Genomic DNA, 12465 nt, shown 5'->3' with positions numbered 1-12465 from the left:
CAGGGACAAACCCAGCAGAGTTTGCGACTGGGTACCTACAGGAGGAGATATATACACTCTAATACCTCCTTCTCAGATTATTACATAGCTGTTGAATATATTATCTAAAATCCAAGCATAACTCTCCACGGACTCATATAAATGAGCTCATTAATTGCCTCAGGAACTCAGGACCCTGTCTATAGCACTGAGCGCCTAGTTAAGGATAACGCAGTCGCCACGATGAAGCAGGTTTCCCTGGACAATTCACTGGAGCTGCTGGAAGAATACAGAGGTTCTGGTAGCTCGGTGTTTACAAAGAGATTTCAGAGCGCCATATTAATTTCAAGCCTTGGTGAACCACTAGAAGTTCATGACAATCATCCAATTCCAAACTTAGATGAATTTGAAGTGTTGATTGAAAACAAAGCGATTGGCTTGAACCCAGTTGATTGGAAGTCCAAAAAATATGGCTTCAGTATTTATAGTTTTCCATGGGTTAATGGGAGAGAAAGCAGTGGTGTTATCGTTAAACAAGGCGATAGAGTGACTGAAGATTTGATCGGTAAGAAGGTTTTCTTGGCCAGTACCAGCTATAGAGACAACAGAACAAGTACCTTCCAAGAGTATACTGTCATGGACTCAAGGCTTGTTTGGGAACTACCAGAGAAATTATCATTTGAGGAAGGTGCTACTCTTGGTGTTGGGCTTGTTACTGCCGGTGCTTTACTTTACGATAGCTTCGGCATTGATTTTGCAGACCGGGAGTCTAATTTAGGGAAATCCATTGTCATCTGGGGTGGTTCCAGTGTCGTTGGGATTTATGCCACTCAATTGGCTAGTATTGCTGGTTTTAGTGTCATTTCCGTTGCCAGTCGCAGAAACCAGAAGCTTTTGGAATCGCTTGGCGCTTCGTTAGTGGTCGACCGCCACCAGAACCCTTCTGCTATTTTTCAGCAGACCTTGGAGCTTGCCCCGAACGGTTTGGATTTTGGTATCGACTGCGTATCCAAAGAGACCTCTCTAAACGTAGTGGATCTTCTTAAATTATCCTTTGATATTTCTGGAAAGGTAGCAAAATTTGCTGGAATTGTGGGTGTGCCGAGAACCATTCCTTGGGAAGTGGAACCAGTTGAAGTTACAATTAAAAGGTTCCATGAGAATGTGGAGTATGGTGAAATGTTTGTCCGTAATACCTCTATGTTGTTACATGAAGGCACACTTAAGCCAGTAAGACAAAAAAAGTTTTTTGGTGGGATCGAAATGATTATCGCTGGCTTGGAAGATTTGGAATCGTTTGGAGCAAGTGCTGAGAAATATGTTGTATCTATCTAATAATGGATATTTTTAGGAGCTAACTTATCTATCTATAGGTATTTTTGTAAGGTTATTGGAATCCAAAGTGGTTCATTCATGATTTATGCAAGGTATACTAGTTAAATGGAATATAGCTCACTTCTTATTCCATTTATTCTACCTTAAACTGGTTTCTGTGTACGGAGCCCTGCTATATTTATAAAAGTAGATTATTCACCATGGGATAGTGTCTTTTTTTTTGATTTCAGCTTTTTGATAAAATTAAACAAATTTGTATTCTTACGGGATGTTAACTAATCTACCCACACCATGGGCGGTAAATATTAGTTATTATACGCCTGAAAGGGTTCTACGTCTCACCCCTGGAAAGCTCAGTCCATTTTGCCTTGGTCTTCTCCAACTTCGCTTCGAAATCATCCCGAGAAACACCGGATCTCCATCTCAAATCGTAAGCCGGGTGGGAAGGCTTGACAAAAGTTGAGTCTTTACCCTCGGTACCAAAGATATTTTCTCTGAAAGTGAGACGCTCTTCTGGGTATTCATTCCAAGCCAAGCCTCTTATTCTCAATTCTGGGAGTAAGTGCTCAACAATATCCTCGAAGGAACCAGGAGTTATAGCATAGGTGAAGTTGAAGCCGTCAACGCCAGAGATATCCACCCACCTCTCAAGTTCGTCGGCCACTTCAGCAGCAGTACCGTATAAAACAGGGCCCAAACCACCAACAGTAATTTGCTTAGCAACGTATTCTCTGGTCTTCTTAAGGTCTTCCGGGTCACCTGGAGACTTTTTAGTCCAATTGTCGACAAAACCTCTGACTGCATTACTTCCAACATCTCTAAGCTCATCCTCATAATTGAATTGGCCGATATCAATACCAGTCCATCCACTGAACAACGCCTGGGCACCTTCTAAGTCACCGTATGACTTGAGTTCCTTATACTTCTCTTCAGCTTCCTCGTGCGTCTTTCCAATGACAGTGGTTATCAATTGAACCACTTTGACCGAATCGTCATCTCTGTTGTACTTTTCCTTGGCGATCCTCTTGATGTCTTTGATTTGTTTTCCCAAGCTTTCGGGGGTAAAGGTAGTGATAAACACAACTTCCGCGTTCTTGGCGGCAAAGTTCTTTCCAGCCTTGGAAGTACCGGCTTGTAAGATAACTGGAAGGCGCTGTGGCGATGGTTCAGTGATATTTGGGCCTGGGACCTTAAAGAATTTACCCTCATGGTTAATTTGTCTGATTCTGGATGGATCAGAGTAGACACCAGTCTTACGGTCCTTAACAACAGCGTCATCTCTCCAGGACGACAATAACAATTCGTAAACAACCTGAATGTATTCCTCGGCTCTGTCGTATCTCTCATCACGAGGTGGCAAGTCTTCACCGTTTAGCAAATTTCTGGCAGCACTGTCCAAGTAGGAAGAAACGACGTTCCAGCCAACTCTGCCGCCAGTTAAGTGATCCAAAGTAGCTAGTCTCCTGGTAAAATGATACGGGGCCTCGCTGATGGTGCTAAAGGTAATTCCAAAAGACAAGTTCTTGGTCACAGCCGCCATCGCAGCTACAACCGCGCTAGGTTCATTAACGGGCCATTGAGCGCCAGAGATAGCAGCAGGAGCGATGTTTCCAGGGCCGTTGTACACGTCGTAACCGCCCATGACATCAGCAATGAACAAGGAATTAAACTTTCCCTTTTCTAACAACTTGGCCAAACTGGTCCAGTACCCAATGGTTTTGTAGTCACTAGATTTGTCTTCCGGGTGTTTCCAAAGGCCTGGGGCTTGAAGACCACTACAACTCATATCAAAGGCATTGATAATAAGCGGCTTTCTGATTCTTTGTTTCTTGATATCTGGTTGGGTCATGGTTATTGGTATTTAACTTCTATTTAGTAGAATTGGCGGGAAAAAGGAGGGAAATTGCCAAGTGAAAAATAATTCAAGCATATAGATTTCGGGGGTAATCTGTGGAGTGGGTATGGTATCCTCTCAGTCATACTCATCTGTGGCGGACTGACGCTCTACTAATAGTGGTGCATAAAGCGTGATATGGAATGATAGTACTCGTATCTCAGTTAGTAATTATTCGGCACATAAAATGGGCTTTGATTCGTTCTATTAGCATAGAGGCAAAAGAGAAAATTGTGCTCTTCGTGATTATCGCAATTTCGTCACAAACTGTGGTTATGATGTCGGAATAGAGAGCTTGAAAAATCCTGTATACTAGACCCAACAACTTGCTCCACAATTCTGAAACTTTTATTAGCTCTTATCACGGGGGTATATTCCTCATCCATGGTAAAATCACCAGTCAAAGGTATAACTATTAGATCAGTCACAAAATCCTTATATTTTTCGCATATTTTTCGTCTTTGTCATGCTATGTGATGTTACCGCCTTATAATGGCTCTTTTTTGACTGGAAAACCACAAGATACAGTTCCCTTCGGAATAGTCAACTGTACGCACACTTTTAGAAATACAGTAGTGGATAATTTATTAGAACTGTATTTTTCAGTATATTTTCTGTTTGATTCTTCGAGGGAGAAAATGGTTTCGATTTCTGGCCATGTCTTCCATTGATTTCTATTGGCTTCTATCCCTCGTGAGATGTGAGGTACTTGTTTGTGAAAGTTTGTCATAGTGCCTACCGCGATTATTTGAAACATGGCGATATAGATTGAAAGGCTCCATAGAGCTAAATTTCTTTATATAATCTGTTGACAGTCACTTTAAAGGTCTTGATATAGTCTCTTCTACTAAGCTCGCTCTGTTTTGTATCAGAAATTGGGTTTTTAAGCATAAAATAGTCGTCAAATTAGCATTTGCCTATATCAAGGTGAGCTTAAGTGGTTTCATTGTGACCTCTAAAGTTTGGGGTTCCTCAAAATAACATTACCTGGTATATAAATCTGCGAATCTTCTGTCTAGCTAATCATTAGAAAAATTCTAATTTATTAAATATGACATAAACACAGGGTATAGCGTCGAAATCAAAGTATCACAAAATCACATGGCATTAACTACTTCTTGTCTGATAGATACCTGAACTGTTGACTCTTCGCTTGCGGTTCAAGTTATATAAATCATCCAAAGCAAACTCTACGGCACATCTCACCCATAACAAGCCAAAAACGCCCCAAGTGGACTTTTCCCCCACCTTGATCCAGTATGGAATGTTGTTGAAGCAGTTATGCACATCGAACAACCTCGTAAAATCCTTCACGTAATACCTCAACTCCGGAACTATAGTTATTTCACCTGCATTCGTCCTTGGAGTTTTCTCATCGACAGCAAATCTTTTGAAGAAAGCTGGGAGCCTACCTAGTTCGTTCAACATGGAGAATCTGTACTGAAACTCAATCGAGACGAGCGATTGGGCAGTAGTAATGAGCTTAGAGGAGCTCAGTGTTGGTCTGATATCATTCCCAATAAGAGGGGATAGATACGGCCTTGCCAATGAAATGACAAAGTGATTGACGTTGAACAACTCTGTGAGCCTGGTGTACGGCGAAGGATCATTTATCTGTGCATTGGTTGAAAAACTAGGAGGGTTGTATATGATATCTTCGAGGTGAGAATCAAAGGGAACAATGTCGTTCTCTGGGTTCTTCACGTACAATGAAACATTGTCAGAAAGGACACCTGTCCCTATGGAAGCATATATGGCAGACCAAATCACGACGTTCGGGGTTGTGACGTAATTCAATAAGGAAGGAACAGATGTATGCGACGGGCTGATTGTAATGTTTAACACTTTTTCCGTCTTCAAATAACTCTCCTCAAAGGTGATGTCGCCAATGCTATCTCTAACAAATTTCAAAAACACCAAAATATCTTGGCTGTATCCTTTTTTGATGATATTTTCAATGACACTAGCGTACCTCTCGTCGACATCAGTATTTAAGCGATCAATCTCTCTCATGCACGCCGTCAAGTTAACCAACATGGGGATTAACTCCTGGTCTGTTTGCGTGCAAACTAAAGCTGCGACAGCGCCTCCGATCGCGTTACCGCTGATAATCCTGGGTAACAAACCTTTGAAATATAGGGCTTTCACAACCCCCAAGTGGCATAGTCCGAACAAGCTCCCGCCTTGTAGGATAAGGGCAGTGCTGCCGAAACTCTGGCGAGTGTCATGGAAGAAGTCGAGCTTTATCTGGCGTAGAGTTGAGGCATTCATATCATGTGATTGCTTGGTCCTGGACGAGGAAGAACCAAGGTCGTTCAAATACGTCAAGCATGTCAAAACCTCGGTGATGTAGTCTTCGATTAGCGTCTTAGTGCCAGCATAGGACTTGGTAAACAACTCTTTCGAGGAAATACCGCCAAAGTTCCGGATCAAACTAGAACGGAGTAAACTTATGATTCTGAGGAAGTCATTCGATTCTCTGGACTGCTGTAACAACTTAATCCTTTCGCTGATTAAATTATAGTCGTACTTGGAGCTGGTGTAGTTCTGGCGCCAACTGTAGGCGCCTGATAAGCGGTCGATAGTGGCAACCGTTCTTTCCCAGTCACCAAAATTATCGATGTCATATAGCTTTGTTTTGGCAACTTTTAACGGGCTCCGGTTGATGTTCGCATAGTTGTAGATTTTCCGGGAGTGGAAGGAGACAATATCAAGAACAAAGTAAATGATAGGCCACAAAAACCCAGGCACACAGTTTATTGCTGTTTCGATGAACAGAAAGAGGGATGAGGTTAGCATCGTCTGGTGTGTGAAGAGCGGCTAGACAAAGCACATAGTGGAGTAGAGGTCTGACGGCTAAAATATTATATTTGAGTGCTTTAAAAACAAGGGACTGGAATAAAGTTTCTGGAAGATACAGCGCACCGGTTACTCCTCTTCACATGCTGTTCTGAGAGCGGAAACAAAGCCGCATACGACAGAGCACCGAGAAACCCGAGCTTCCCTCTAGGTTCCGCCGCGAAAAAAAAAGAACTGAACGATCTCGGTGAGGGTCGAACTCACGATCTTGTGATTAACAGTCACACGCCTTAGCCAACTTGGCCACGAAATCACAGTCTGAAAGCCGAAAAAAGGCTGTTGTAGAATATACTATAAAATTTGGGGTTTTATTATCCTGTGTATATTAATTTAAAAGGTAAACAAAACTGGCAACTGATGGTTCAGAGTCTTCCACCTTAACCACTACAATTGAGGCCTCGGAAACCTTAAAAAAGAAAGGAGTCCTTCAGCTAGTTACTTACTCTTGACATAGAATAATACTCTGTGCGTTAACAGCAGGAATGTGCCCAAAACATGTAATTATATTTTAACATTGATTTGGAAGTAAGAAATATTACATAAAATATATGTAAGTTTAAATATATACTAAATACAAATATTGTACATTTTTTATATTTCAGAAATACGCAATTTAGATCACACTGAGGGATACTATTTCATATATTACTTTGTAGCTTGAGTATTTAAAGTAGTTTTCTAATAATGTTTTTGTTAAAATAAGCTCAGGTATAACGCCTTGGGATTATATATTTCTATCTATGTATATGTTAAATACGCTATGACATTTTAATACTTTAGTATTATTCATTTTTTCAAATTTCATACAGGATATTATGTAGGTATTGTGCAGATATGGAAAAGAGGCTTTGTGCAGGATTTAAAGAAAGGCCCGGCTGCGTCATAGAGCTAATTAGTGCTCAGATTTACACAATAAGCACGTAACTTTCAATAACATCATTTACATAAGGAACACGCCGACACAGCGAGGCAAAGTCTCCATACGTAAAGTGACCCCGAGCTCGAGCGGGGTATATCTGGACGGCAAATATGCCAGAAAACAATATGCATTGCTGCTGTATTCCGGGAATCCGCTTATCAGTAGAAACCAAGACTTATCCTCTAACTAAACTTGAGTGTGAAATGACGGAGTAGATTATCTTGGTATCTTTCTATAGGCATGTAGCTTAATTTTGATACACTGGGTAGATATGCCGAATCAAGTGTCAGCCGCCGCGCCGCACATATGCATAGGTGAGATACAGGCATGTAGCGATTAGGAAAGTGAGGGGAGACAGAAGGGTTCTGAATAACGCCATAATATAAAAGAACCTGCTTCCCCCTGAAAACCTCGCTAGCATTCTCACCACTAGGATTTTCGCAACTGACACCTTTACAAGCCCCAAACCCTAGCATGTCATATATCCTTCTTTTTACAGTCCTTGGGACGCTCTTATTCGCCAGCCGGAAACTCAACTTCTGGAAGGTATCGATAGGTGCTAAGGGCAATAAGTCATCCGAGAAGGCTACCGTCAACAGTGGTAAGCCCAAAATCTTTCAGACATCTGGGGAATATGTTGTGCCAGTGATTGAGCCGGTGGCTGCCGATTTCGACTGGCAAAAGGCCGAGCCGTTCAAATACAGACCTTTCAAGGCTGCTCCGTACAAAATGACCTTGGCAATTCGTAACTTGGAGCCCAGCGACTTGTTCTTGATCGAAGATACGTACCTTCACCGTACCAATATCAGAGAGAAAGTTTTAAATTCCAAGTTCAAAAAAAATACCTGTTTACTCCATGACTCAGCCATCCCCGCCGTGAGAGAGTTTTACGACATGGCTATCAACTTCATGTGTGACCGATACCCGATGTATTTCACCAAAAGCAAAGCCGATAACTCAGTGTACAATGAGATCCGCAAGGAGTCAGTTCCATTGGACCCATACAAGGTGGAAGATCCGGAAACATTGTTGCTTGCTCTTGGGAAGACGTTAGAGGAAGATTACTTAATCTTGTTGAAAAATGGTCCTGAAGGGGAAGAGGGGGAGTACTACCTCCGTGCTGGTATCTCGGGCTTCCCCGCCGGATTCGACCCGTCACAAAAATTCAATATGAAACTTTCTGACATCCACGGTCCCGTTCCGATGTACCAATCGAAATTGAAGCTTTCAATGAATAAGTTTTTCTCCAGAATCAATCCGGGTCAGTTTGTTATCAGGAATAACTGGAGTGTCCAAGCGCACTGTAAATTATTTGCCGTCACTGAGAACCATGCACCTCAAAATGAGATCATCGAAGCTATGGATGGCTCCCAGATGGATTTCAATAAGGTTCTTTTAAGGGTGGAAAGACAATGCTTGACGAGATTACCTAACACTAGGGCCAATGTTTTTGTTATTAGAACATATTTGACACCAGTGACCTATGTCAAAGATGAGGGGTTGGGTGAAGAGCTATGCGGTGCCATTGACGGCCTACCAGATGTGATTAAGCAGTATAAAAGAGCTGAAGCATGGGGCCCGGCGGTCAAGAAGTTTATGACAGACGAAGAGATTGGCTTGACAGGGGAGACGTACATGCCGGAAATTCTTGCAGCGGATTTATAACGCGGAGAGATGTTTACGACGTGGCTTTATATCCCGCTCAGTGGAGGCGATATTTAGATACTAAATAGATATGTTTGTGTGACCTGTAAAATACAGGAACCACTTACCCTTTAGCACCTTCATGGGTTTCAAATATGAGACATTTTAAGGATGGAATACAATGGAGGGTTCTGAGTTAGCGGTGTATTTTCGTATATATAAAAGGCTATCCTCTTTACTCTTTGTATGAATTAGTTGCAAAATTGCCAAGCTTAGTACGAAAAAGGTTAATATTATCTCTAGATATAACACAGGTTCATTTCATGCCTTTTAGTACATTTGTTATGAAGGTAGCCCCTGCCTTTATAGTTCTAATATAAAATCAATTGCAACTGTTGTGGAAGCCTTTATAAAATAGCGCATAAATGTCTCGATAGCTATCTAAATAAATAACCTATGAAACTGAAGGGCCCTTCGGATGGTTGTGCGTGATCTACTTTTTAATAAACGAGTTCTGCTTTTATCCAGCCCCTCTCAGTGGAGCCATCTCTTGTTTGTACTGGTCTCCGATGCCCCTCCATCTGTTGTTGGTAACTAATTATATCGTTAGATTTGTGATGAAAATATAAGATCCAGGGTGGCTGTTGAATAATATTTACAACAAAGTGTATGGAGGAGCCAAAAGATATTCCTCACCCCAGATTTAGCAGAGCTCCTGCTTTTTTCCCAGTCCAGATCCGGTATGCTGGTATGCCGCGTTTGCATGATTACATAACCTGCACCATTAGTATGGAAATGATCGACGCGGCACACGGCAGTGACGCCCAGGCATTCCCTTGCAGTGGGGCTGTAGCTGAAATTTGTTATACGTCCTCACAAGTCGCGAGGCGTGACAAGTGATGTCTAACAATATGACCGTGAAACATTCACTTTTTACAGCCTAATTGATCCCACCAATCGGCTGATTTGAATCGGATTACCAATGCCTCTTTTATTACGTCCCATTGCACGGGCCAGAGTTGGGCTCCGATTCATCCCCTTCAGCAAACCAACGAGTAGCCAGCTTAGACATTTCCATGTCACCCTTCCACAGCTCATGAACCCATTGCTCCCATTCGAAAGCATTATAGACGAATTAAACAACCAGGACTTGGAGGAGGACAACAAAAAATTGAAACAAAAGAACAAAAAGTTCGAAATCGAGTATGCTGCCACCCAGAGAAGCGTTGGCATGACCATCACCAAGCCACCGAGTGTGTCTGGAGGCGGCAGTGGAAGCGGTAATGGCGACGGTAAGGGCTCCGGCAGCAAAGATGATCCAAACCACGAAATGAGTGAAAAAAAGAAGAAGAGCGAGGAGAGAAAGAAAAAGTGGGCTGATAGACTCAAGAGGTTGAACTCATTTTTCTTCAAGTGTTTGGAGACGGCTGGGATCACCCTTTCATCGGTGGTTATTCTTGGCTTGGCAGGGTTTACGTACCATAGGGTTTACTACACGCATGTTTTGGATAAGATCGATTCGGCGTTCGACGTTGGTGACCCGGCGTTCGAGCTAACCATGCACAAGCGCTCCAATTCCAACGGTGAAAATTGGATTGACCGGCCGCAGCAAAAGTTGCTTGATGACATTGTGAACGGCAAAATCACCGGTAGATACTTTCTCTTGATTGGTGAAAAGGGAACCGGTAAGACCTCGATTCTCTTGGAGTCGATGCGCAAGGTTAAGGGGTGCAACTGTACCTTCATCGACGCGCACTCCGACCCAGAGATCTTGAGAATCAGACTCGGGAGAGCCATCAAGTTCGAGTACCACGAAGATTACATTGGGAGTTTGTTCTCCATCAAAGGCCCCAGAGACACCACTGCCTTGCTAGACATCGAAAGGGCGTTCAACAAGATGGAGGAAGTGGCTGTAGAACGTGTTAAGCGCACTAAGAAGCCAATGGTAGTGGTTATCAACAATGCCCACTTGATCAAGGCTGACGAGGAAGGCGACAAAATTGTGGAGTTGTTACAACATAAGGCTGAATCGCTCAGCGGTTCAGGCTTAGTGACCATCATCTTCAACTCCGATGATTACTGGTTATATGAAAGATTGAAGCAGAAGGGTACCCGCTTGGACGTTATCAATGTGCGTGACCTTAGTCGTGCCGAGTCGATCGAGGCTTTGCAAATCAGCCGTGACCGCCACTACACTAACGACAAGCTTGATGCCGAGTTGGCAAACAAAGTGTACGACATGATCGGTGGGAGACCGCAGCATTTGGCTCAGGTGGCCAGAAGAAGCGATATCTTGAATGCCTGCAACGAAATTATTGACAGAGAAAAAACTTGGGTGTTAAACCAGTGCGGACTTTTGGGCATGGATATGGATGACGACGTGATGGAAAGCGGTAAGTTTAGCACCAGTGCAATGTTGCTCGTAAAGGCTCTTGTTGAACTCGACAAGGAAAGAGTCATCACGGTGAGCAAGAACCAGGATGGGCCAGATGAAACGTTTATCGAACACAAGTTGCCGGAATTGCCATTGTGGAGAGCCAGACAGATTATGACGCGTGGCGATTACATCCAACACTATGACAACCTTAACATCTTTACGATCGATTCGCACTCCCAGGTCAAAGCTGATAGTGTGCCCATGATGAGGGCTTTTCACGAGATTGCGACCCAGCCAGGGTTTGATAAGTTGCTTGAGGAAACATGCCAAAGAGTTTCTGACATTGAGTCTTTGGGACGTACCAGGGAGATTGTCGCCAAGGATTTGATCTTGGGAGGAAACTACAAGGTGAAGGCCGGTAGGGATAATAACCCGAAATTTTCCTACGAGATTTCCATGGAGGATTATTCCGGCGATGGCGACAATGACGATATCATGATGGAGGATCTCGGCAAGAAAAGAGAGGTATGGCAGACTAGACTAAACGCCTTGAACAATTGGTATGTCGCACCTGCTAATGTCGAGCCTGATATTCTTGATATTGATAGGGATAATGACCCAGCTGATGATTCTAACCGGGAACCGGAAGCGCCAGCAGCCTAGGAAGAATAACACAATTGAATTTCAGGTATTTGTATTCATAGGTGATGGACATTATATTCTGCCTTCGCCTATTATGTAACGTTTTGATACTAGATTATATATAATGTAAAAGAACCAATATGGGGTATGCATTGCAACATAAATTCCCGTATGTATTGGGTACACTTGACAGAGCGGCGAGCCAAGACTTGATCATATATTGGCTAATATCTTTTAAAAAGCCTAGTATATACGATATGTATGCTCGGAGACGGTGCGGCGCGACGTGACAAAAAGTTGATAAGCGCGCTTGTAGAACGGGAGACGCATATCAGATTCAACCTGCAGAGCCAGAAACAACATTAGCGCGTCCGTGTATCCAATCTACCCCGGAAAGACATGGCATACTAGCCAATAATATACTTCATGACAGGGAAAAGAAAGACAAAGCCGCTGACAACCCCCCTGAAGTTGAAACAGGCTTGCATATTGGATCTCGGCCTTCGCCACCGAAACACCGCTCCATCAAACCAAGTTGCTTACATCGAGGAACAAGATTTAGATGGGGACGAACCCTCCTTCAGGGAAACCATCGTCATCGATTCCGATGATGACGGTATTTTTGAGGTGGTGAGTATCGTGAGGATTCCCACTCCCACCGAAATATTACCGTCGCTGATGGAGAGATTTGAATGCCCGATTTGCAGCAAGGATCTCTCTTGCCTATCAGGTGAGGATAGGAACTTCCATGCAAACGACTGTTGCTTTAAGCTTGAAGCGGATGTGACTATGTGTACCTATGACAATCTTGATGCC

At 43.0% G+C, this 12465-nt stretch overlaps 5 protein-coding genes and 1 non-coding gene across 6 annotated transcripts; 3 read left to right on the top strand and 3 right to left on the bottom strand.

Moving 5' to 3' along the window:
- Positions 1-222: 222 nt before the first annotated feature.
- Positions 223-1314, top strand: BABINDRAFT_35064 (uncharacterized protein; the record flags this gene model as incomplete). The annotated part of the gene is made up of 1 exon (XM_019131698.1): positions 223-1314. The coding sequence occupies one exon, from the start codon at positions 223-225 to the stop codon at positions 1312-1314; it is 1092 nt and encodes a 363-aa protein (XP_018986218.1).
- Positions 1315-1527: 213 nt separating this feature from the next.
- On the bottom strand, positions 1528-3421 carry BABINDRAFT_161078 (uncharacterized protein). The gene has a single exon (XM_019128639.1). It carries the CDS (start codon positions 3161-3163, stop codon positions 1646-1648), a length of 1518 nt encoding a protein of 505 aa, XP_018986217.1. The 5' UTR covers positions 3164-3421; the 3' UTR covers positions 1528-1645.
- Positions 3422-4263: 842 nt separating this feature from the next.
- Positions 4264-6063, bottom strand: BABINDRAFT_161077 (bifunctional triglyceride lipase/lysophosphatidylethanolamine acyltransferase). Its single transcript, XM_019128638.1, has one exon. It carries the CDS (start codon positions 6005-6007, stop codon positions 4316-4318), a length of 1692 nt encoding a protein of 563 aa, XP_018986216.1. The 5' UTR covers positions 6008-6063; the 3' UTR covers positions 4264-4315.
- A 183-nt stretch (positions 6064-6246) lies between these two features.
- Positions 6247-6320, bottom strand: BABINDRAFT_t155. The gene has a single exon. It is a non-coding gene; the product is annotated as a tRNA-Asn (tRNA).
- A 1040-nt stretch (positions 6321-7360) lies between these two features.
- Positions 7361-8857, top strand: BABINDRAFT_161076 (heme-dependent oxidative N-demethylase family protein). The gene has a single exon (XM_019128637.1). It carries the CDS (start codon positions 7461-7463, stop codon positions 8649-8651), a length of 1191 nt encoding a protein of 396 aa, XP_018986215.1. The 5' UTR covers positions 7361-7460; the 3' UTR covers positions 8652-8857.
- Positions 8858-9547: 690 nt separating this feature from the next.
- Positions 9548-11805, top strand: BABINDRAFT_161075 (uncharacterized protein). The gene has a single exon (XM_019128636.1). It carries the CDS (start codon positions 9613-9615, stop codon positions 11668-11670), a length of 2058 nt encoding a protein of 685 aa, XP_018986214.1. The 5' UTR covers positions 9548-9612; the 3' UTR covers positions 11671-11805.
- Positions 11806-12465: the final 660 nt, after the last annotated feature.

The sequence above is a fragment of the Babjeviella inositovora genome (assembly GCF_001661335.1).
Source record: "Babjeviella inositovora NRRL Y-12698 unplaced genomic scaffold BABINscaffold_4, whole genome shotgun sequence".
Taxonomy (NCBI): Eukaryota; Fungi; Ascomycota; class Pichiomycetes; order Serinales; genus Babjeviella; species Babjeviella inositovora.
Note: the sequence above shows the minus strand (reverse complement) of the source record. Positions and strands in the feature narration are given on the sequence as shown.